Source organism: Bactrocera oleae, chromosome 3 (assembly GCF_042242935.1).
Source record: "Bactrocera oleae isolate idBacOlea1 chromosome 3, idBacOlea1, whole genome shotgun sequence".
Lineage (NCBI taxonomy): Eukaryota > Metazoa > Arthropoda > Insecta > Diptera > Tephritidae > Bactrocera > Bactrocera oleae.
Genome location: NC_091537.1, coordinates 84,973,146 through 84,996,687, shown reverse-complemented (window position 1 = coordinate 84,996,687; position 23,542 = coordinate 84,973,146). Strand labels below are relative to the sequence as shown.

The following is a 23,542-nucleotide window of genomic DNA, read 5'->3' as shown; positions in this document are numbered from 1 at the left end:
TTTTTCCATTCTTAAATTTTAATATTATTTTACATTATATTTTGTTTAAAAAAAATTGCCGCCAGCAGGCAACATTGTAGCGAATAACTGAGTTTGGCAGAGTGAATATGAGTGGCAATCGAGCAGTGGGTCACTTAAAGTTCATATATAATTTCTGTATCTGTATCTACATATGTATTCATGTATGACCACTATGCTGTACAGCAACAAAATGTGACCAACAAAAGCAGCGTTGTGCTGCATTGTCGAGATTTCTAAAGCTGCGCTAAGCTAAGTTTTAGCTACATAAATGGAAGCTTGTATTTCATTATTTGGTACCAAGCAAAAAACTGATTTATAAATAAGTAAAAATAAGTATGCATATGGATATAAAGAAAGCCAATAAAAAAAAGATGGAATGCAAGGGAAAAGGTCAGCGCTCAAAAGCTAACTGTGTTGTGGAGCCATTGTTCAACAACAGCAGTACTCCCACAAATATTTATGCAAATGCTTTGGGGTAAGCATGTAAAATACTTAGTAAAAGCTATAAAAAATAAATAAAAATCTGAAATAGAGCGCTAGTTGTAATGGCGCAGTTGCGCCGAATTGCTACAAAAATTGCACGCCGCATGACTGTCATAAATTTCGCGTTCTAGTACATGGCCAATGCAAACACCTACACACATACATATGTAGACACATACATAATTCATTTGCATATGAGCATCAGCCTAGTGGCAGATTAACTCTAACATACTTATGTGTGTATCTATCTATGTGTGTATGGTACTTGACTGCTGCTCATTGTAAGCCAAAGTAGCCGCTAGGCTCTCCATTATCTTGCCAGCTCTATGAATTTATGGTATATATGAGAATGTGAGTAGCATAAATGCGCAACTGAAACTCGTGAAAAATGGTGTAAATCACTGGGCATACAAAGTTACCCACAGACGCAGAGATATGCTTGTATTTGTTTGTTTGTTTGTTTGCGTGCAGTTTTAGGTGACCTACGCTGGTTGCCCGTGGCACTTGAAAGTAGATTTTTCCTTGCAATTGCGGAGAGCGCAGAGTGTAAAGGACATTTACATACAGTTATGCAATGTATATATGTGTGTGTATATAATATTTATACATAAAAATTATATCGTTTTTTTAGCGTGCGATTTTTTTTTATATAGTTCTTAATTTTTCCCTCGATGAAACCAACAATATTTCACACTCCACTTAAATATTCGTAGAAATGTATTCAATAGCTTAACTCAGTTTTAAAATTGCATTTAATTATTCAGATTGTTTCATGTCATTTCATTTCGTTATTCAGATTGTTTCGTGTCACTTATTTTGTGCGCAAAATGAGCATTATTTACTTATTCTCTCTTTCAATTAAATTTGATAATATTTCATTATTATTTCGGTGGTAGTAGTCTGTATGCTTTAGCGTACCATGTTCGTTGTAAATCGTTTAAACTTATAAAGAATTATATATCAAAACATTTCAGTAGTTTAAACATTTAAATTTCAGCTCTATGCAAAAATATATCAACTTTAGCATTAGCATTAACATTATTTATTTTTTGACACATGGTTTTGCTAAAATAGTTCAAGTTTAAAATAATTTTTTTTTTAGTTGTACTTGGTTATTACTCGATATCTGATATTGAACTTTCGCACTCATTTTATGAAAAAAATATTTTTGTTATGTTTTTATTCACAATATGGCAACATTGATATAAATAATGCCATACTGCATCCCCCACTTGCGTAATTAATGCAATATATTGGTATGCATAAGTTTAAATATGCATAGCTCAACACTGTGTGTATTTATTTATTCAAGCTTATGTTGTAAAAATATTTTGACAATAATTAACAGTTATTGCTATGCAATTACGAAATTGAGTTTGAAGTGGCAAAGAGTGACGAAGCAACAAAAAAGTACACAATAAAATATATAAAAGTTGTATATAAGGGGTAAGTTAAAGTCTGCTTCGTGACATCTACCATATACTCATTCTAACGTATATATGATATCTAATATTATATATGATAAATATATATGTAGATATATTTTTACACATATGCAGACTAAATGGCTATCAAAGAAACTTTTGTAAGATACGTATACGCTATACTTGTAGGTGCCAAGTTGTTGATGAAAAAATAGTCTGCAAGATATGAGTCGAATTTGTTATATAATATAATATATAGAAACAGTGCATTTGAATGTCAAATAAAAAATAAATAAAATATACTATAAAAAATTTACTTTTTAACTTAAATTTTCTATCGCAACGCTTTCGTGTCTGCAGAGATGTACTGCCGTTACTATTGACTCAGTTCTCAATCAACCATTTAAAGTAGTCCACTGTTCTATGATTTTTCTAAGTTTGCTGCACCTTAACTTTTTCAGTGAAGCGAAGAACAAACTTTTCAAAATCAATGAACTGATATTTTTCGCAGAAAAGGGATTACGCAGAAAATAGCGGAATAAATGTGCTTTTTGTCTCTACTTATATATGTATAGTATTGACATACAGGTCGGTTGAAAAGTTTCTGTGCTCGAAGTGAAAGAATAAAGTTTTTTGGTACAAAATATATATGTTTTTATTCAATATAATCTCCCCTAACTTTAATACACTTATTCTAATGATTCTCCAATATTTTATGCCATCCCTATAATGACTTTCCGGAAGCTCTGCAAAATACCTGTCTACGGCTATAAAAGCTTCTTCCTTCGACGAAAAACGCTTTCCACGAAGGCATTGTTTCAGGTTTCTGAAGAGGCAGTAGTCTTTGGGAGCCAAATCCAATACTGATGCCATAACCTACTTTGCTGATCGTTGTGACTTCACCTGTTTTGGAGCTGAATAGTCTAAACTACCAGCTTCAGTCCACTGTAAGCGTTCTTGTTTTAATTTACGATCATGTTGGTAGATCCAAGTCTCATCCATAGTTATAAAACGATGTAAGAAATTGGTTTTATTCTGCTTAAAATGCTCCAAATTATGCTGAGAAATTTGTTTTCGATCCCGTTTTTATTGAATTGTTAACGTGTGCGACACTAACTTTTCAAACAGCTTTTTCATATGTAATTCTCCATGTAAAATATGAAGTACTCATTCGAATGAAATGCCTATGGCTTTAGCAATTTCATGCTTAGTCAAACTTGAATCTTCACTAAAAATATTATGAACTTGCTCAATGATTTCTGGTGTGGTTGCGGTTTTTGGTTGTCCTTCCGAAAATTCAACGGTGCGTTTTGAAGATAAGCACTCCTTAAACACTTCTAACAATTGCTCATAAATTTCCTTTGCTTTTAAAACATTCAAAACAAATTATCTAATCATTGCGCGATATCCAATTTTTTCCACAATAAAAAAGTACTCTAACACGCCAACTTCAAATAGCTTGTAAACAAAAAATCAATTGACAGAATGACTTGTAACTTTGCATCTGTTCTCACGACAGATGTACCAACTTGAGAAAAAAAAAACATGTGGAGCTAGTAGTGTTATTTCTTAGTGAAAGCAGAAACTTTTCAACCAACCTGTATATTTGATATATATATGTATGTTTGTATCAAATCGAAACACATTAATATTTAAAGCAACATGCTTATGTTAGTTGTCTTTTAGCTAATAGCTATTCAAGCAAACGTTGCAAATATGGGTACGAATATTAATATTTTATTTGCGCTCTATTCAATTTTGATGCAGTGAGGGTTAGCAAATTTAATACTTCAATAGATTTATACACGGAATTGTGCAAAATATGAGCATTTATATAGAAGAGAAAAATTTCCATAAAGAGACTGTAAAACAAATCATATTATCTGAATTGAGAAATTCAGTTCTATTGTTTCTGTTGGGTATTTTTTGTTTATGAGCTTACAAGTTAAATGAAGTCTATATTCTTAATTAATTAAATACTAGCAAGATTAATGAAACTAATACAATTGATTAACAAATATCGCAAACGTTTGTTCTTTAATAATAAATAATGTTTAACAGTTTTGTTTCTATCCATTACTAGATATAAGTATTAAAATTTTATATAGCAGAAATATTACATATTATTTCAGTAATTATATTATATTGGAATATAATTTGTATTAAAAACTCGTGCACTTGGGACGTGCACTACTAGGGTTCCTTTTTATGGGAAAATTTACATAAATTAATCACAATTTAGTTTCAAGTTTCCGGCCGGCAAAGCTTTTTACAGAAACAAAGTATAAAAGTATAGGCATCTCCATATAGATATATGTATATAACATACACCCACAATTTTTTATTCAGGCAAAAAGATCTGGATACACATACTCTCAAATATTTAATTGAACGCGCCAGCGCATGGCCTTGTAAGCCTACCGTGACAGATTTATGTGCAATACAATAACTCCCATACGCATTCAAAATTGTGTACATGTAGCGACGATTAACCTGGTTTTTAGGCCTCACATATACACATTATTCTAGTTTCCATGTTGCTTTTCGAGGACTCGCTCGCGTACACTTGCTTTCAACGCTTAAAACTACTAATGTACCCAACATCGCCTGCGCCCACCACAATTAGAGTGGACAATTACATTGCCTTTGCGGCGAAAAGCACTAAATTTAGCTGTTAAATGCAATTGTAACGCAGTCAAATGGTGTATGGCAGCGGCTGTGTTAGGTTATCTAATGAGTTGTGCATGCGCATGTATTGGTGGCTCACGAATGTTAACAAAACACAAAAAACTACAAACATCGTTAAAGTTACTACACACTGTGTGGTTGAATGCGTTCGCGAGATATCAATGGATAATTGAAATAACACATTAACTAGATAGTAGGCAAACATTTCAAATAGCAGCTGTTCTTATCATCAGCATTGGATACATGAAATGTAGTTGCTATTGTGTGTATATTTTTTGTTGGAATTCCAGTTACGATAGATTAATGTAATTGTGGTAGGAGAAAACAAAATAGTCTAAATTATATGACTTTTGAATAATTTTTTAACAAATTGTATATAAATATAACATAGAAGGAAGGATTAAGCTCGGATGTAACCGAATATTTTACACTCTTGCAACTTGCAAGCATCAAAGCTGGGGAAATACCATCGGCTGCATAAGGTTAGGTTGAAATTGGTCGAATAGGTCTGAGATATAAGTTTTCCCTTAAATGTGGGCGGTGCCACATATAACCCTATATTTAACTCGATTATTTTTAGGTAATGGTAATAACCAACGTTAAGTGAACAAAACTATTACACTCTGTAGCAACATGTTGCAAGAGAATATAGGTAAAGCAAAAAAGCGGTTTTTCGTCAGAGAACGTAAATGGATGAGAAGGTGCAGGTTCGATAGCGAAGATTTGTAAAATTTAAGTGGGGGAATTCAATCCGCGAGCAGGAGAGTGAAATGACATTTCTCGCTTTTATAACATCGAGAAATCTGTACAAATACAGCTCTCTTAACATGCCAACTGAGAAATATTGAAGAGAAATCATGCTGATATGTATGCCCAACCAGGAAATATTGCTTTGCTATTTGAAATATATACCATTTTATTGAAATTTTATTTATTATTTGTTAAATTATTTTATGCTAATTAATTATGAATTATTAGTAATAATTTAAACATATTTTGATATATTTCTTTAAATAATTCATGTACTTAACGCCATTATGGAGTCACAAAAGTACAATTACTTTTCTCAACTAAGGAATTCCATAAATATACGCACGAATGTTAAGAATTGTGTTTTGTCGTCGGCATTTTCATATCATGTCTAATTACTTAAATGTAGATGTGAAGAAATATGAAAGAAAAATATTTATAAATTTGTCTACAAACAACATATATTTGTAGATATGTACACTCATTGCTGCATGTGAAATCTTCTTTTTTTCATTCATGTCAAGTAGTCAATGTGTCGAGGGACTAACGCGACGACAAAGCATCACAACATTGTGTTGTTGGTAGAAAATCCGAGATGTGCCGAAAGAATTAACGAACGCTCGCCGATTGTCATCGCTTCTCTTACTACTCAAATAGCTTTGCCAACAAATCATTGTAAATATGTATGTTTATATATGAATATTTTGCTAGCCACGAAAAAATATTTTAGAATTGTAAAATATTTTAAATCGACAAAAGCTTTGTTGCCACTTTTGTCACTTTTTTCTGTGTTTTGTTGGTTTGCGGGGTTGTCACTTTTCACTTTTAGAGGAAACATCAGAAAGTTGTTCAATTTATGATTTCAAGCTTTTGTCATCGTCGCGAAAAGGCGCTTGTTAGTAAACGCATGCTCGGGAGATGTGTAAGGCGTTTGCTTTTATGAATGAAAAGACTTTGCTTATTGCATGTGCGCCAGCATTCATGAATGAGAATTGTTCAAAGTTCTTCATTTTTCTCTTTATGTTGGTAGATACGTATATCTGCCTGAGAACATTGTTATAAATTCTCTACTCAATAGCAACGAATACTACAGAAAATGGTAAATTCTCTGCTTGAGATTTTTCAGCTCTGTTAGTCGTCCAATCGAGCATCACAGAAAATTCATTTTGCATCTTCTCATCCATTTACGTTCTCTGATTTAACGTCAAAATCAAGTAAACCCACAAGCAAAATTAAGATTTACTCTCAAATTTAAGATACAAGCACAAATTTAAGATGCAAACAACTGTCACAATGTAAGCAAAATATATTCACATATATTGCTGCAAGGCAATGAAATTGTTTCGCGAAGTTTTCCGCTGTACACAGTGCATACATTTTTGGTCCATTGTGGACAATTCCCGTCCTAACTAAGTACGCATGCGCAGATGAATGCATAACAAAGGTGGGGAAAGCGTGGTTTAATAACTGGCTCTTGCTTAGCTAATGCAAGCCACTAAGCATTTGCCAGCATATTGCTGCGATTTTCACTGCACAAAAAAACTAGCATACATGACGTATACGCAACCAAGAAAATCATGCAGCACACCATGTGGTATGTGTAACTTTATACAAACCATTTGCAGTGCTTAGTTCACATAGCGGAATTGCATAGCTTAAAATGACTAAATTTCATGCAGACATGTGTGTTTGTGTATTTGTCAGTAAGTGTATATATGTGTGAGTATTTCATTTAAATATATTTAAACTTTTTTTTAGAAAATCAAGTGAATTTACCTATGAAAGAAGTTTTGTAAGCGTGTACATGTTGTATTTGTAAATCATTTCAGTTGAGTGTGCGTGTTTTACAGTTGTAGTCGCCCAGCAACATATGACAGATATATAGTATTGTTGTTGAAATAAATACACAAATGTACGAACATATTTATTATTGTTTAGAAAAAAAAGAGCAAATAAAAGTGGAGAAAGAAAAACAAAACAATAACGGAAAGCTTTAGAAAATAGTTTTCAGCATAAAACAATTGTTGTTATTATGTTTTTATGTTATTTTTATACACGTTTTTATCTCAGTTGACTATTTATTATTAGCATACTGTGCTTTAAGGCTCTGAACATTTTTCTGTTATTCACATCGTTTGTTGTTATTGTCGTGCCATGCAAATACGTCAGCGACTTTTGCACCAGTCCACTACACTACACTACACTACAGCAATCTTACCAACTAACCTAGCAATTGCACATTTGACATCGCTGTCGGTTGTATGGAGGTTAGCATGCGCCTGTGGCTATGCTATGCTATTATTTGCTAACTGTCGTGCATATATTATATTATATATTATTCCTTTCATTTTCAACTATTCTGCATAGATTTAGTTTTGCGCGCTTTTAAACAAGTTTATACTATTTTTTATTTGCGCATTTTTCATAATTTCAATTTCATTTCCATATAAAGTTTCTTGACAAAAATAGCGATTGCGTTCCGTGGTAATACGCAAAGCAAATGCTTGTGTGTCTGGTATGTTGTAGTGAATGCGTGAAATTAATTATGTTCTTTTAGAAAGAACTGTGCAACTTAAGCGATCAGAAAATTGAATTACACAATTGTGCATAATACAAAATGTATTTGATGCAGTTCTAGCGAGTAGTGTGGTGAGAATTAAGTAGAAAATAAGTTTCATGCCATGAAGAGGAGGAATTTAAATTGTATAAAAAATTAAGTATGTAGATATTGAAAGGAGTCTGCAGATGAAAATTATTAATAAGTTCAGAGAAAAATGTAATAAAATGAATGTAAATGGTTTGTAGAAATATAAAATTATTATATAAATATTACTTTGTTAACACACAGATAACTTCAACTAAGCTAAATTATAATTTGATTTATATGTATAATGGAAAATGGATTGTGTTTTAAATCTGCAGTTTGTTTAACGCTTTTTTCTTAAAATTATGAAAAAACTTTAAAAAAATCGAGAAAAATGCATACTACTTTAGAAAGCTAAAGAACATATGTGTTTCAAGCGAGTTGAAAACTTCAGTAGCTAGTGCTTTTTTTATAATAATATTTGTATTGTTTTTTCCACTTAATAAATAAATAATTTTATTTTAAACATATTTAATGTTATTTTTTTAAGGGGTTAGGGGTACTCAGAATTTTCAAAGAATAAATTTTTTTCAGTGTTAATTTTTGTTAAGTGTAATATCTTGAAAACATTCTCTGAAAATTTCAAGTTGATCCGATAATTAATTTTTGAGTTATTCGACAAATAACAAATAACACTTCAAAGCGCTCGGGAGCTCTAGTGTGAAACTTTAAATGAATTTTTCTAAAAACGAAATTTTTTGAATTGGTGATAACTGTAACTCGAAAACCGCTCAGTAGATTTTAATGAAATTTATACAGCTTTTAAATACCTAATAAACTCGGGCCTGATCGTAGTTTTTTTCTTTCAAAAATTTCGATTTTTTAAGATCAATAACTGTTGGTTTTTTCCCAAAAATCTACAAAAAAATATTCTCAGGCCGCCATTTTGTTAATGTAAAAAAAAAAAAAAGAAAAAAGTTTCGGTCAGGCCCAGGATTATCTATTTATAAAACTAATTTTTTGCATCCGATTGATTTTAGATAAATCTCCAAAGACTTATGATTGTCACCGCAAGGACCTTATTTTGGAACTGGGTCCACAGAGACAGCTATAAATTTGGAAAATAATATATTTTTGTTGAAATTTTCGTGACTTCAAGTCAAAACATTGTATAATAATGCCATATTACTACTTTTTTAAAACAACATGATTCAATAGAAAAAAAAGTTACTGAAAATTCAAAATTTTTCGTGCTTCTGACTACCACTAATCCCTTAAGCTATAAGTTAAATTATTTGATCGCGAAACCACTAAAAACCCAGAAGCATTTCCATTGTTTTTAATTAAAGTAATTGTGTAAAAAAAAATGCGTAGTCAGGTGTGGACCGGAAAATATTACCCCGCATGTATTCTTAATATGCATTACACTCAGTTCCCGCCATCTACATTGACAATAAAGGCTTCGGTTATGGTTGCAATTTCCATTTTAGTTTCCTGCTCAACTTCACTAAATCACCTCTAAAGTGCAGCAACTTTTACACTTTCTTTTAAAAATGCAGCCACAAAAGTATACCTTAGTAGATGGAATATTTGTAGTACCTCTACTCTCCACCTAAGCATTGCTTTTGATGCTTTTGTGTCAACTTGACATATTTTGTTGGCAATAGTTGTAAATGTAAGTATGTGAGTGATTTGTTGCAAATATTTCTACACTTTCGTGGTGTCCCCTACACAATTGCAAGCGTTTATAAATTTCTCTTTTTGTACCGGCGTTGACTGACGAAGGCGTCTCCTCTGCTTTTAGCTTACAAGTGGTTTAAGTTGCACTTCATTTCGGTTTAAGTGCTCTCTGCGATTGTTGATTTCAGTTTTAGTCAGTGCTGCCTTTTTGTGGTTGCTAACAACAAACTTTTAGATGACATTTATGGTATTGCTTTGTGCGATTTCGAGTGCAAAGCGAATATTGTTTGTTGTGGTAGGCAGCGTTCTTTATATTCTTCACATTTTTGGTAGACATATGCATCAATGTTTTCATGTGGAGGTGTGTCCAAAGATTTATAGTGTGCATGAAGATTTGGTTACTCGTAAGCCATGCACAATTAATACAGAGCATAAAAGAAATATGGTATAATAATTATGGATCAAATCGAATTTATGTGTTATTATGACTAAAAATATGATTTCTTTCACACAGAGATAATTTGAATCGATTACTAAGTCAGTAGGCGTAGAAACTGAGAAACGCTGTTACAGCTGTAGATTTCTAACTGACTTGCGCTGTGGGGTTTGAAAATGTAGCTTAGCTGGAGGCTCAATGTTAAATTTAAAAGGAAAGATTATTTATTTTATTTACTCTCTATTAATTAATGCACTACACAGATATGGATTCTTTTATTATCTTTTATTTTATCTTAAAAGACCTAGAAACCTACATCCTCCGTTTTTAGGATTGACATGGACATATTTTAGGTTAGGTCGTAGGGCTGGTCCGAAATCAATGGAAATTCAAATGAATAAATATTTGTGTTATTCAAAAACTCAACTTTTGGTTGTTGATCAAGGCTGTCAAGCTCACTGGAGGTCCATAGGTCCTCCATAGGAGAACATCCAGTGCAACAGAAAAAACTTGACGCTATTGCAAATGAGGTCATGCGCTACTTAACAAACACAAAGGTAGTATAACCGCTCGGCTATATGAGTGGTTGCACACCTTAATGAAGGAGGCTATACTTGGGAGCAATATATCTACCGCTACCTTTATGGCAGCCACTGCCTCTTGAAAGACGCTACAGTGGTCTGGTAGTGTGCAACTAAAGTTGATGGAGAGCTCCCGGCAGTAGACTCCACCTTCTATTCTTCCGTAACTTCGATGCTCCGTAAAAAAGCTCACTGTACCTCTTCTTCAACGGCTTTGGCACACATACAAAGCCCTTGCAGGTGTGTAAGCAGAGAAGGAACCGCTAAGTGAAGGTTCCGCGATGTAGCAGTCTAGATTGTATAAAATAGTATCGAAGTACTGGAATCCCCATTCAGCATAAAATCTTTTTAAGTAATATGTTAGTAGCATATCTTAAAAGCAGCATAAGAGAACAGCGTCTGGCCCACCGGCATTTCCTTCATTAAATGCCTTATTCACATTATCTATTTATACTCGAAGATTCATAAAAATTCATTTGCGAATAGTTCTGGTTATGGTTATGCTTATAGATTCTGAAGAAAGGATCCCTATATACAGAAAATAAATTTATTTAAAAAAAAACATGCGCCAAAAATTTATGAAACTCATCTCAAACTTTCTGCGAGATTTTGAAAGAAACGAGGTAGACAAATTTTAAATACTAAAGCACGAACAACCGTTTGAAAAGTTTGAACAAAAAACGTTTAGATTCAATTATGAGTGATGGAAGAACGAATCAATGGAGAAATGAAGAATATGCACAAGAAATGGAAAATGAAGGAACAAACATAACAAAAGCAGAGTTATTGCATGCTAGAAATTACTCAAGCAACAACGAGCCAAAACAAAACAACAAAAACCAGAAAAATTACATGAAACTAAATTGAAATGGAAAGAAGGCAAACACCTGACAAAACAATTTGAGAATAAACAACAACAACGATGAATGCCACACGATGATGACGCTATCTATGCACAATGCAATGCATTCACGTACGATACAACAATAACAACAAACGAGTGAGTGTTAAATAATGAGTGAAGAAAGAAAACAAACCAACGGATGAACGAACGAACTAGCAAACAAACTAACAACAATTAAATAAACGACAAACAAATATTTGCAACAACGAGGTAAATTTACCAGAAGTAGCAACAAGAAAAAAGAGCGACCAGAAAAACGAGGTAAACAGCAGCAAAGCAATAAATGTCGCTGACATTCTGTATGTTCAGTGTTTACCCTTGCTTTCTTACGTCGACGGCTAAACTGTCAGGCGGACGAAAACAGAACAGAAATTATAAGTTAGAGATAGAGAGGGCATGGACAATTGACGGCCAACCAGTTGATTAAGCAAAAATAAAAGCGGCGCACGAACCAACTGAAAGCCCATCAGCCGTCTGCAATACTCTATTCCAAACGTGATTGACAGTGAAGCTGGCGTGTTTGTTAGATTGACCTCACTTTACGAATGACCGCTGCACTAAATGTTTGCCTGACAATTTAGCCGACAACTGGTTGTCTCTTCTTTTCATTGTACTACTACTTTTTCATTTCTTTTATATATTTTTGTGTAGGCATTTTCCACTTTGTCCACTGCACGTTGGATCAGCTCACCTGCAAGTTGCTGAGTAGCGCCTGAAAGTATGGCATCGCTAGTAGAACATTGGCGCGACTGCCGCCATTGCTGGCGCTTGTGGATTTCGGCGCGCCACCGCCATCTTCGCTGACCTGCTGTATTAATTGCGACTGCTAAGCGATGATACGGAGTTGAAAGGTAAACGTCAGAAGTGGTGAGCGCCGAAAGAGAGTAGAAGAGATAAGAATAAGAACAAGATATGCAATTAATGTGAGTGAAAATTTGGAAAAGTACAATTTGTGAGCTTTTTTGTATTCTTAAACAATTGAAAAACCAAACGACTCCGGCAGAGTGTTATAAACGAACATAATGGAACTTGAAAATCAACGCCATAATGAAAAATTACATGCATTTGAAATGAGAAGAGAAAAACCAACAAAATAAATCAAGGAATCAAAAACTCGAAAGTCGCAAAACAGAAATCAAAAACCAAATGGAGTCGAATAAGCAAATTGCATTTTCCTCAACCAAAGTGATAGTAAGTAAAAGCAACACAAACCGAAACGGAGTAAAATTTACAATTTCATAACTGAACGATGATGTTGTTATTGCAATCGAAGAAACATACCACTTCGCTTGCACTTGCCGCTCACAGTTCACTTGCTAGAACGTTAAATAATAGGATTGACAAAATCTGATTATAAAAGTAATGCAGCATTCTGCCATGTGGGTGCTTTAGCGCTGTAACAGCAAAGTAGCAGCACTCTTCGTAGCTTCGCAGCTTCGACAAGCAAACGAGGCGCGTTATGACGTGTGCGGTGTGTGCAAACGAATAGGAAAACAAGCAAATTACGTATAGTTGTTGTTCACAATAACTATCCGCTAATATATTGCAACAAACAACAGTCAGGCATGTGCAACCATAAAACGGTTGGATTTATCCTTTGGCGAACAATCCTTAACCAAGAGCGCTCGTGTGCACGTAAGGACCCAGTGCACAGTACCATCGGTAGCTAAAGCACATCACACAAGTTCCCTTAGACAGATGCACAGATGCTTGTCTTAATTTCGTTTATTTTTTCTTTAACTCGAATACTGAAGTTATTTGCTGTTGCGCTTCCAATTTTGGTGTGTCCACACTGATATGTATGTGTAAATATGTAAAAAACGTTTAGAAATGTTTGTTAACTTACCTCATTCTCCAAAATATTGCCGTCTACGTTTTGTGCCTGATCATTTTTCGAACGTCGATTACTTTCACGTGCTCCTTGCTGCTTGCGTCGAGTGCTCTGAGAGCTGGAAGAAAATGAGTAGCGAATAAATTTTATGCAATTCGAAAGTAAATAGTGTGAGCTCTAATTTTAACTAAAGTTCGAAAGCATAAATTATTAAGAAAACTCTTAGTTTTGAGTTGTCTGAGTTTTAAGCTCTAAAACTCGTTAAGCCTTTGTGTGTAGATTTTTTGATGATTTAATATGTGTCAAAAGTATTTTCATATAAGAAATAATTAGAATTTTTCTATGACATTATCGCAGTTTTCGAATATATACGTATTGTTTCGAACTGGTTCAGAGTAAAAGTTCATTCACACATTGTTGCCTTAAACAATAAATCATGCTAAATTTCGTGAAGATGCCTCGTCAAATAAACAAATCTTCCATGCAAGCACTTTACTCCGATCGGTCAGTTTGTATGACAGCTATATGCTAAAGTGAGTCGATCTAAACAATTTCGTCAGATATTACATTGTTGCTTTAGAAAATAACTCACGCCAAATTTCGTGAAGATACCTCGTCAAATAAATAAGTTTCCCATACAAGTACTTGATTCCGATTGTTCAGCTTGTATGGCAGCTATATGCTATAGTGGTCCGATATCGTCCGTTCCGACTTCGAATAAGCAGCTTCTTAGTGAGAGAAGGACAGATACAAAATTTCTGATCGATAGCTTAAAAACTGAGGGACTAGTTTGTATATACCTATACAGATAGACAGACAGACGGACAAGACTAAATCAACTCAGCTCATCATGCTGATCATTTATGTATATATTTTATAGGGTCTCCGACGTTTCCTTCTAGGTTTTACAAACTTCGTGGTGAATTGAATATACCCTGTTCAGGTTATAAAAATGGCGCCAATTCAATTCCATTATTTCGCAGCCCTAATTAGCTCGTGATAGAATTTCATATTTTGTAAACTCGGTGTTATTTTCTCTATTTATTTATATTACTTCCTTATTGTACACTCAAAACTTAAGTATCCAACAAAGTCTACTTATATACACATATAAGATGCTATGTAAGGATAACAAAAAGCTAGCATATGGGCTGATGACTGAAAAGGACCAGCACAAGCAATCAGCGGGTGGGAACGAATGGAGCGAAGCGAGAACAAGTGTAGCGAACTGTAGTAACTTGGCGTAGAGCAGCAGGTTAAGAAGTGAGAGAAGCGAAGAAGCGAATGAAAATATTTGGACAATATGTGATTTGCACTCAACGTTTTGAGCGCTTTGTATAGGGTTTAAGAGCAAAAGTAATAAGCTAAGACTGCAAATATGGAATACAAGGGCAGGACACATACACTACAATGTACTTTTACAGGTGTATATGTGTATTGTGACAAATATTATAGTATTGTGTTTTCTTGCTGCTGCTGAAAGGAATCTGCCATCGAAAGGATATGTGTTAAGCGCACTGGTGCCCTTTGTTAAAAGGTTCGCACTCATACTATCGAATATGAAAGTAGGAGCTTCGTATGTAGCTGAACGCCTGTATGCTTGTGACTGTTTGATGTTTGCCATTTTAGAGGCCATAAAGCACCACAGCTGTTTCTCTTGCCGACAATAGGGAGCAAAGATCAATTTCGTGTGAAATAAATGCGCACCTACTAAACACATACGGGCTTGGTACACAAATAAACTTTAATACTTGCTCTTTACTGCCAGCTTGAAAATATTTGCACACGTATGTGTACGCTCTAGCTACAAAACTCAACAAGCGCAAGTAATGTAAAAAGGAATTGCTTGACACACATGTCTACAACTCGTACAATCGAGCTATGGATAACATCATTCCGTTATCAGCAACAAGTATTTGCACAGCAGCACTAGTAACCAGTAGCTCAATCAATATACAAGTATATGTGTATACCATATATGCCCTTTCTAAGCTGCGTGCCAGATGCTGAAAAGCTTTTGTAAATATAAACATATTTACGAAAATTGTCTACAATAAAAACCAAAATAAGTTCCTGCCAAATAAAAAATACAAAGTAAATGATGTACATTTTTTACGTGATTTGAAAAGCTTTGGCTTTATTGTGCTAGTGCAGTGAAATCTAATTATAAGTAAATATCTCAGCAACAGTTTAGTTATCTCATAAGACTAAAGCAGTCATATTCAATAGATTGTGTTAAATTTTTGAGACATTTTGCTTGGCCCGTCGTACTACTGAACGTTAAAGAGAAATAGTTAATAAATTGTTTTTTTTTTCTGAGAATCTGCATGCACACAACGGAAAGTATATGTCAGAACTAGTCCCGTAGTTTTTGAGAAATTTTTGCAGTTTTCTATTTGAAGAAACTACTTATATATTGGTAACGCTGATATCAGAAAACTATATCGCTGCCATATAAACTGCCCGACATAACTCAAGTTTTTGTATGGAAAAGTTTTTTTTATTTAACAAGGTATCTTCATATTATTATTATTCAAGGCATCGCTTTAATATTCGAACATGTTGTTCAGATGAGACTACTAAAGCATATAGCTGCCCTATAAACTGATTGATCGAAATCAACACGCTTTTATCGTATAAAAATTAACCTTTGAATGGTACTAAGCAACGCTGCTACCGAAGTTTATGTTTTATCTTATTTTAAATAACTTTAACTAAAAATTGTTGTGGTTTATTACTATACGGTTATTGAAACTAGTAAATATAACAATAAGAAATATATGGTAATAAATAATTGCATCTCTACCTGTTTGTATTTTCTCCAGCTGTGATCATATCGGCAGATGTCAAAGCTTCCGTGCCTTCACGTTCATGAACAAGACGTTCTGGAATAAAATCGAAGTAATATATTTATTACAATAATTATAACGCTTTCTTCAAAAATTTTTTTTTTACTAATACTACTCATAAACTACTAAAACGTAGTCTTCTACTTAGACTTCATCTCACCCACCTGATTCCTGCAATTTCAGCTCTTCGGGTTGTTGTCCAGGTTTCGCCTTCACATCAATGGTGATCTCTGCCGAACTGTGTCCCGCATGACATGAATAAACACCAGCATCACGGAATGTTATATCCAAAATACGCAGAGCACCTTTCTTAGACACTTTGAATTTACGTGAACGTGCCAAAGGCTTGTGATCCTTACTCCACTTTATCTTAGTACGGTTATAACGTTTAACGGGACACTTTATTTTCACCTGTGTGCCAAAGAATACCACACCGGCACCACCCACTTTCAATGTGATCTTTGTTTTTTTCGGATCGTGTTGTATATGCGTTGTATTGCTGACTTGTATGACGGGTTTGGGATCCTCCAGTGGACAGGGTTTCACATTACAAGGTTTCTTATCTGGCGGTTTGGCACTCGGACACATGGATTCAGGTCGCTCGATTTTGTGTTCTTGCGCCATAATCTGTTTACACTCTACTTTACGCTCCTTGATGCCATAACCGCAAGTGTGTGAGCATTTCGACCATTCGCCTACCTCCCAACGCACCGGACAGTCGAGCACATTGCAATACTGGCGATCGGCTGGTGGTGGTTGTGGGCACATGCTATTCGGCACGACCATGGTGTTCTCGCCACCACGCGTTACTTCGTGTATGCATTGTACTTCGCGTGTCTTTATGCCAATGCCACATGATTTCGAGCAGGGTGTGTAGTCGGAGTAATTCCAGCGCGGTGGGCAAGGTCTATCGTTGCAAGTACGTACACGTGCTTCTGGTTTCGTTTCGGGCGTACACAGGAATGGCGATACCACGCGTCCATTATCTTCGCGCACACAATTTATTATCAATTCTTCCACGCCTCCCAAGCAACTTGCACTGCACGAGGTGTAACCCTGTTCACGCCACACATACGTTTTACCTGGTTCAGAGACGCCCACCTTGATAGAGTCGCGTGGATATTGATCATCGTAAACGTGTGAGGGCAGCATACATGGTTCCTCGACACAACGCTCCACTTCATCGTGTGGTTTAATGCCCTCGCATAATGAATCATTGACAGTTGCGATAGTGCGCGAGTATTCGAGAAAGATTTTGCAACGATAGATTCGTCGGCGTACCCCCTCACCACAGGTGACACTGCACGGTGACCACTCGCTGTCTTTGACGAAGCTGCAATGTAAGCAAAAAGTAAATATTAGTGATATAGTTAAATTTTAGAATCAAGTGGGTAAATTTTTGAATTTGAGCGGATCTCTTAACCTAAGAAATGGTAAGTGAATGAAGAAGGGGAAGCGAATACATTCAAAAAGGAAAATATACAATGTTGAAGAGTCACAAAATATCCAGGATTTTTCGAGTATCATATATTTCTTTCGTGAATAAAAGTAATAGCTTACAGCTAGTATGAAATTTTTATATCATATTGGATAAACAGAGACTGAACACAGTTTCAGAGAGGGTGGGGATCTCCTCGGATCGTAAAACAATTTTCAATACTTGCTAACCAGTTCAAGAAACAAAATCCACAAAAAATTTAATGTGTAGCGATTCTGAGTTTACAAAAATTCAGCACATTCATAAAGATCTAGGAAGAGTTCTCGCTTTTTAGGGAAATTTTCAAAAATTACTTCCCAAAGAAAAAAACTTACCCAAAAAGTCAGAAGAGCTTCCCAAGTCAATTCAAGCATTGAAAATGAGTGAGGGACTCTATCTTTACTTACTGAAATCATCTAAAGTAAAGGGGTTATGGATTTGTGGGTTTTGATTGGTCGGTTAAAACCCTGTTGAACTTCTAATACAGTCATCAAAGCATGTGGTTAGAAGTTTAATATCGATCATTAGTTTTCATTATTCAAATCACGATTTAATTATTAATTAAGTTTAAGTTATCGGTAATAAGTGACATGAGTTGGTCATAACAACATGCTATATAAAATGCAAACATGCTATTTATGTTTTTTTAAGTTTTATCCAGGACATATGCTGCAAGTTGTTATTAGAATAACGTAGGAACATACTGGTGTTTCCGTATTTTAACCAAAAAAGGTCAACTGAAAGTTGGCAAGTACGCAATAGTTATAGAAAAACAAAAAGTTTATAAAAGAAATGTAGTCTTACGACTTGAATTCAGTATTTCTGTTTGTCTAAATGTTGCCTAGTCTTTAAGATAGTTTAAGATGGTTTAAGTCTTTCACCAAATTATTTTATTATAATTATTTTATTTCATATTGAACGAAGCTACCTAATAGGTACTTTGATGCTAACGTAACCTACTTACGATCCAAATGCTGGATAATATTCAACTATGTAGGATACTAAAAAGATAGAGCTCCGATTTCGATTCAATTGATCTCACCTTCATTTTTGTACAATATTTTTTATTGTACTTCAACATCACTGCTTTCGTTAACAAATTTTGATTGCAAAGACTTCACAAAATAAGTGAAGCAAAAGCCAGTGTCGAATGCTCTCATCAAAATAAACAACAACACACATTCTAGTCCGTCATACTTCTAAAATGTCGCTTACGTTCAAAGCGTCCGTTAATTTGAGGATTAATGATACCCACTCATTTGTCACTGTTATACTGTTACTCGTAGCACATCTGAATTATAATATTTCGTTTGCACTTAAAGTAACAACGAATGATGCCAACAATTTATTTTCTTTGCCAAAAAATGTTGTAAAATAAAAAATATTTCTCGCATAGAACAAAATGCTTATGACTGGTGCCAACCGGCCAGCCAGCAAGCAAAGGAACTCAAATATGTTTACAATGAGACAATTGCATAACGGCCGTGCGAGCGAGTTCGTAACCACATTGAAACAGTAACACATTTGGTGGCGACACTACGACGCGCCACAAAGTCTCTTCTCCACCATGCTCGCTGTCAGCAGCAAATAAACTGGCAAATATCTTTGAAATAATAAAAATGAGCTACAATAATAACAACAGCAATAGTGGAACAGTTTATTCTCGCGCTGGATTTGGCCTACTACAACTGCGGCATATGCGAGATCTCAAGCAGCTAAGGAGGCTGACTGCTGATTTCAAAGCCGATTAAGCACAGTGATTAAGAATGGATGGAATGATTGATACATTTTTTTATTAACTGAAACGAAGTTTTGCATTAGGAAAAATCATATAATTATAAAAAAAAAATTTGTGAATAGAGTTCCCTTAAGTTTAAAAAAAAAAATTATTGTAAATATATTTAAGTGATGGAAGATAAATATTCAAAAATACATATTTTTGTAGACAAAACATTGTTAAAGAATATTCCATAAGTTTTCACAAGAAGCTATCAAAACTTTTCAGCAACAAAGTTCATTGTTAAATAAGAAATTGTGAAGATAGTTGAAAATAGTTTTATTTATATAATATATAAAAATTTGAATAAAAATTAATATACTAAAATATAACAACCTTTATTGGGGACTTATTATAGCCCACAAAATTCTGACTTAAACGTTTTGCAGAGTAAAATATAGCTATATTGAAACAGGATTAAAATCAGATATAGGTATACAAGTATATACATAATTCATTTGTATTTTCGAACATTTTTTATGAGAAAATATTTTTTATAATCCACAAAGAATTTCCTTTATTATTTTTTCCTTTTTGAACAAAGAATGAGAGAGGAGAGAAATTTCCAGAAAATTGCTGTTCAGGTGCCGACGAAAAATTCCATATAAAATTACTAAAAATATGATCACGAAATTAATTTTCTTAAATGAATCGATTAATTCCACAGTACAGAAAAGTTTCGTTACTAAAAGGCGGCCTTCGCTTTGCTATGCGCTCAAAGATATGCTTTGTTTGTTTGGGATATTCAGACTGTGAGGCTATATAGAATACTAGAGAAGACCATGCCACTTAGGCTCCAGTAAAAACGCATTGCAGTGAAAGAAACTTCTGTACAGACAGTCAGTCAAGTGGAACCGAGTAAATGAAAAAGAAAAAATTTAAAGAAAAATGAAAAGAAAAAGAAAATGGACAAAAAGGAGAATAAGTGGAAGACGAAGAAATATAGAATCCGATTAGTAAGACAGAGTAAAAGCCAATGAGGGTGAGTTTGGCACCAAAGCGACAGACGACAAAGAGACCAGCCAGTCGCCAGTAAAAGGCCAGGCAGCCAGCGAGACCGCCAATAAATGCTTACAAATAAAAATTTGTTGGTTTGTTGTCTACTCACAACAGCCGTAGCGTAGGCATAACGTATAACCGTAATCAATATTATTACAATTTAAAATGTGGGTTGAAATCAGAGCGGTGGTAGTAAAGCGGTGGGTAACAATAAAACTTGCGGTTTGTTGGTTTGGTTTTGTGGCTTTACACTTCGTGGCAGCTGGTAGCAAGAAAATGAATTAGCTGTTGGGGACAGATTTCATTGCCAAAAACACACAACAACAATAAAAACCGTAATCAAATGGATCTGTTTAGGTTTTTTCTTTGTTTTGTTTTTGCTTCTTTTTTGCGAGCGAAGCTTTTACAAAATTATATTCTCAAGTGAGAAAGAAAAAGACATTAGTGCACAGGGCGACACACTATATTGAAGAAAAAACCAAAAACAATAACACATTTAATTGGTTTCATATGTCACTATTAAAGTATTTGATTTGTTATGATTTTCTTTTTTCCCTACCAGTCCATTCATATGATTATTAGGTCAGTGGATTTTCGAACTACACGGACAAAAAAATTACATTTCTTGTTCCAATTATGGTGTCGGATTGACCGCACCAAATGCCCTATTCGTTGCGGCATACTGCAGCTTATCAACGGCACTTGATCTGATATGATTGCGACCTAACAGGAAAAGTGAGCACCAGCGCTTGGTAAATCATTACAATAACATTTGTGCTACAAAAGCATACCTCTGAATCATTAAATAAATGTTTGGTGTTGAGCGCAAGCACTTTAGTGCATTGGTGGTGTTACATTTAATGTGCTCAGGCATTCCATTCGCTTGTTCACTTACTGACCCACTCACGCTATGGGGCCCTTGAGTAAATAAGCGGTCATTTAATGTTTACCACCGTAATTTACTATCCTGTTTACCACATTGTCATCAAACAAATGTGATAGCTCTCGCCGTCATCACCGAGTGTCACTTTTCTATGCCATGTTTTCGCTATAAGTTATTGCTTTGTCTGTGGTATTTGGGGTGTGCAGAAAAGTACCTATACTTTTCATGTCATTACTTTTCGAATTACCTGTTATGTTAAAAGTGCGATGAAAATATTTCACAGTTTGTTGGGTGAATTGAGAATGTTCTGGGTGGGAGGCACGAGTTTCGCTACTATTCGTAAAACCGAACTTAAGCTCCATAGTAGTTAAAAAATATTGTTGAGGTCGATAAAATAGTTTCCTGTTTGGTGCTAAGGTTAAAGGGTAGAAATACGATGAATACTAAAAAATCAATGTCAAAATATTTTCTTGTATGAAATCATGTATGTAACTAGTACAAAATGAGTAAAGGTACTTAGGAATATAGTGTAGGCTCTATTCTCTAACAAACTCTGCTGGTATCTGATCGGAAATAAATCGTTACGGTTTCATTATTTTTGGGCGGTCCGCTTCGGTTACGGAGAACTGACTGACTTATAAGAAAACCATTAAAGTATTGATTACTACAGCCAAATCAATTTTGTAGCAGTAGTAACAGCTACTATTTCGAATATTCAGAAAGTACGAGGACTGTCTGATAATATAGCATAAGTCAGGGTCGAGCGTTCAAACCAATTAAAAAAATTGGGGAGGTTCTGAGAGGTTTTCGAAGAAGGGTAAGGTTTCACAATTATTAACCTAAAAAATAACATGGTGCTGGAAATATAGTCCATGGGTGGAAAAATTATGCTACTAACATCTCCTATGATGTTAAGACATATTTTACGGTATATGATTAAATAGAATTTTACATTATCTCTATATACTATCGCGAAATGAAGAATTGTAAAATTAAAAGAGCAACAGTATTAATTTTTCTCTAAGCTTAGTTTAGAGAACAGAATGCTCTCAAGTCAAATATACTTTCGGAAAAGACTGACGACTTATAAAATGATAGGTAGAAAACTTGATATCAAATACTTTTGGAAAAATGTAAAAATGTACCTAAAAGTTGATATGTGCTTGGAAAGAATTCGACTACTTTATGATGAATTTTAATGTTCTTTGAGTAATTAAACAGTTCATAGATAGTTACTTATAGACATATGTTTTACTAATAGGTACTGAATTTCGATTGAACTTAAGTAATTCAGTTCTATCAACAAAGATCACATGATATGAAGAGGTGGCTGCTGTAGTCGAAAGCTCTAGGTACAAGTCTACTCGGTGGATTGTGGATTTCAATCGAGATGAAAACAAAAGTCTTAACTACACTCTTTGTAATAGTAAGGCTAGTAGCGATGGTTTCTTCAAAGGAAATACACAACACAAACATCATATAGCATGTGAAAGGAAAAATATTCCCCATCCAGATATAAGGACACAATAATATGCGTAATATGATGACACAAGATATATATATATGTACATATACATACACATAAGTGTCGTAATAAATATCCAAGTATACGTTAATTTACTGTGAAAGGAAGTATAAGAACTAATAGCATGCATATAAATAAGTTTATTTAACACATACAAACACACACATATAGAAATCGTCTTACGTGCTTCTACTGTCTATTTCATATAAACTTTATTCTATAAGAGCAAAAAAAAACTGAAGAATGTTAACTAACGCACAGGTGATTAAACGATTAAGTGTCTGCAAGTCTGTGGCTATGAAATGAAGTAGAAACAGAAGCGCGTAGAGGCGGCTATTAACCGGAAAGAGATGGAATATGTATGAATGATGACTATTTCCAGTGACAAAATGCCACTGCGTTGCGTAAAGCGGACACTTCTCGTGAGTCAAGTAGAGTCTAATACTGATTATGTTACAGAGTGAATATAGAGTATAGCGGACTAGTTGAAGTTGAAATGTTGTAATGAAAGGGATAAGCATGCATTTACCTATGAACGTTTTGTAAATAACTAAAGCTTGTCAATTGCAGACAGCTAAATAAGACAAAGTTCGCATTGGAGTCGGAGAAGAAGCTAGAAGGTGAATAGCAAAAAGAAATCAGTAGGTGAC

The 23,542-nt window shown here is 34.4% G+C and overlaps 1 protein-coding gene across 3 annotated transcripts in view; it reads right to left on the bottom strand.

Annotated features, from left to right (window-relative positions):
• Positions 1–23,542, bottom strand: part of nolo (no long nerve cord) — an 81,493-nt gene that overhangs the window by 24,368 nt on the left and 33,583 nt on the right. For 2 of the 3 annotated variants that reach the window (XM_070107086.1, XM_070107088.1), the window contains exons 11-14: positions 16,396–17,564; positions 16,189–16,267; positions 13,398–13,500; positions 12,243–12,377 (exon numbers count right to left, since the gene is read on the bottom strand). In XM_070107086.1, the coding sequence (XP_069963187.1) occupies positions 12,243–12,377; positions 13,398–13,500; positions 16,189–16,267; positions 16,396–17,564 (1,486 nt within the window). The remainder of the gene's footprint in view (positions 1–12,242; positions 12,378–13,397; positions 13,501–16,188; positions 16,268–16,395; positions 17,565–23,542) is intronic. The other variant, XM_070107087.1, reaches the window with a different exon arrangement.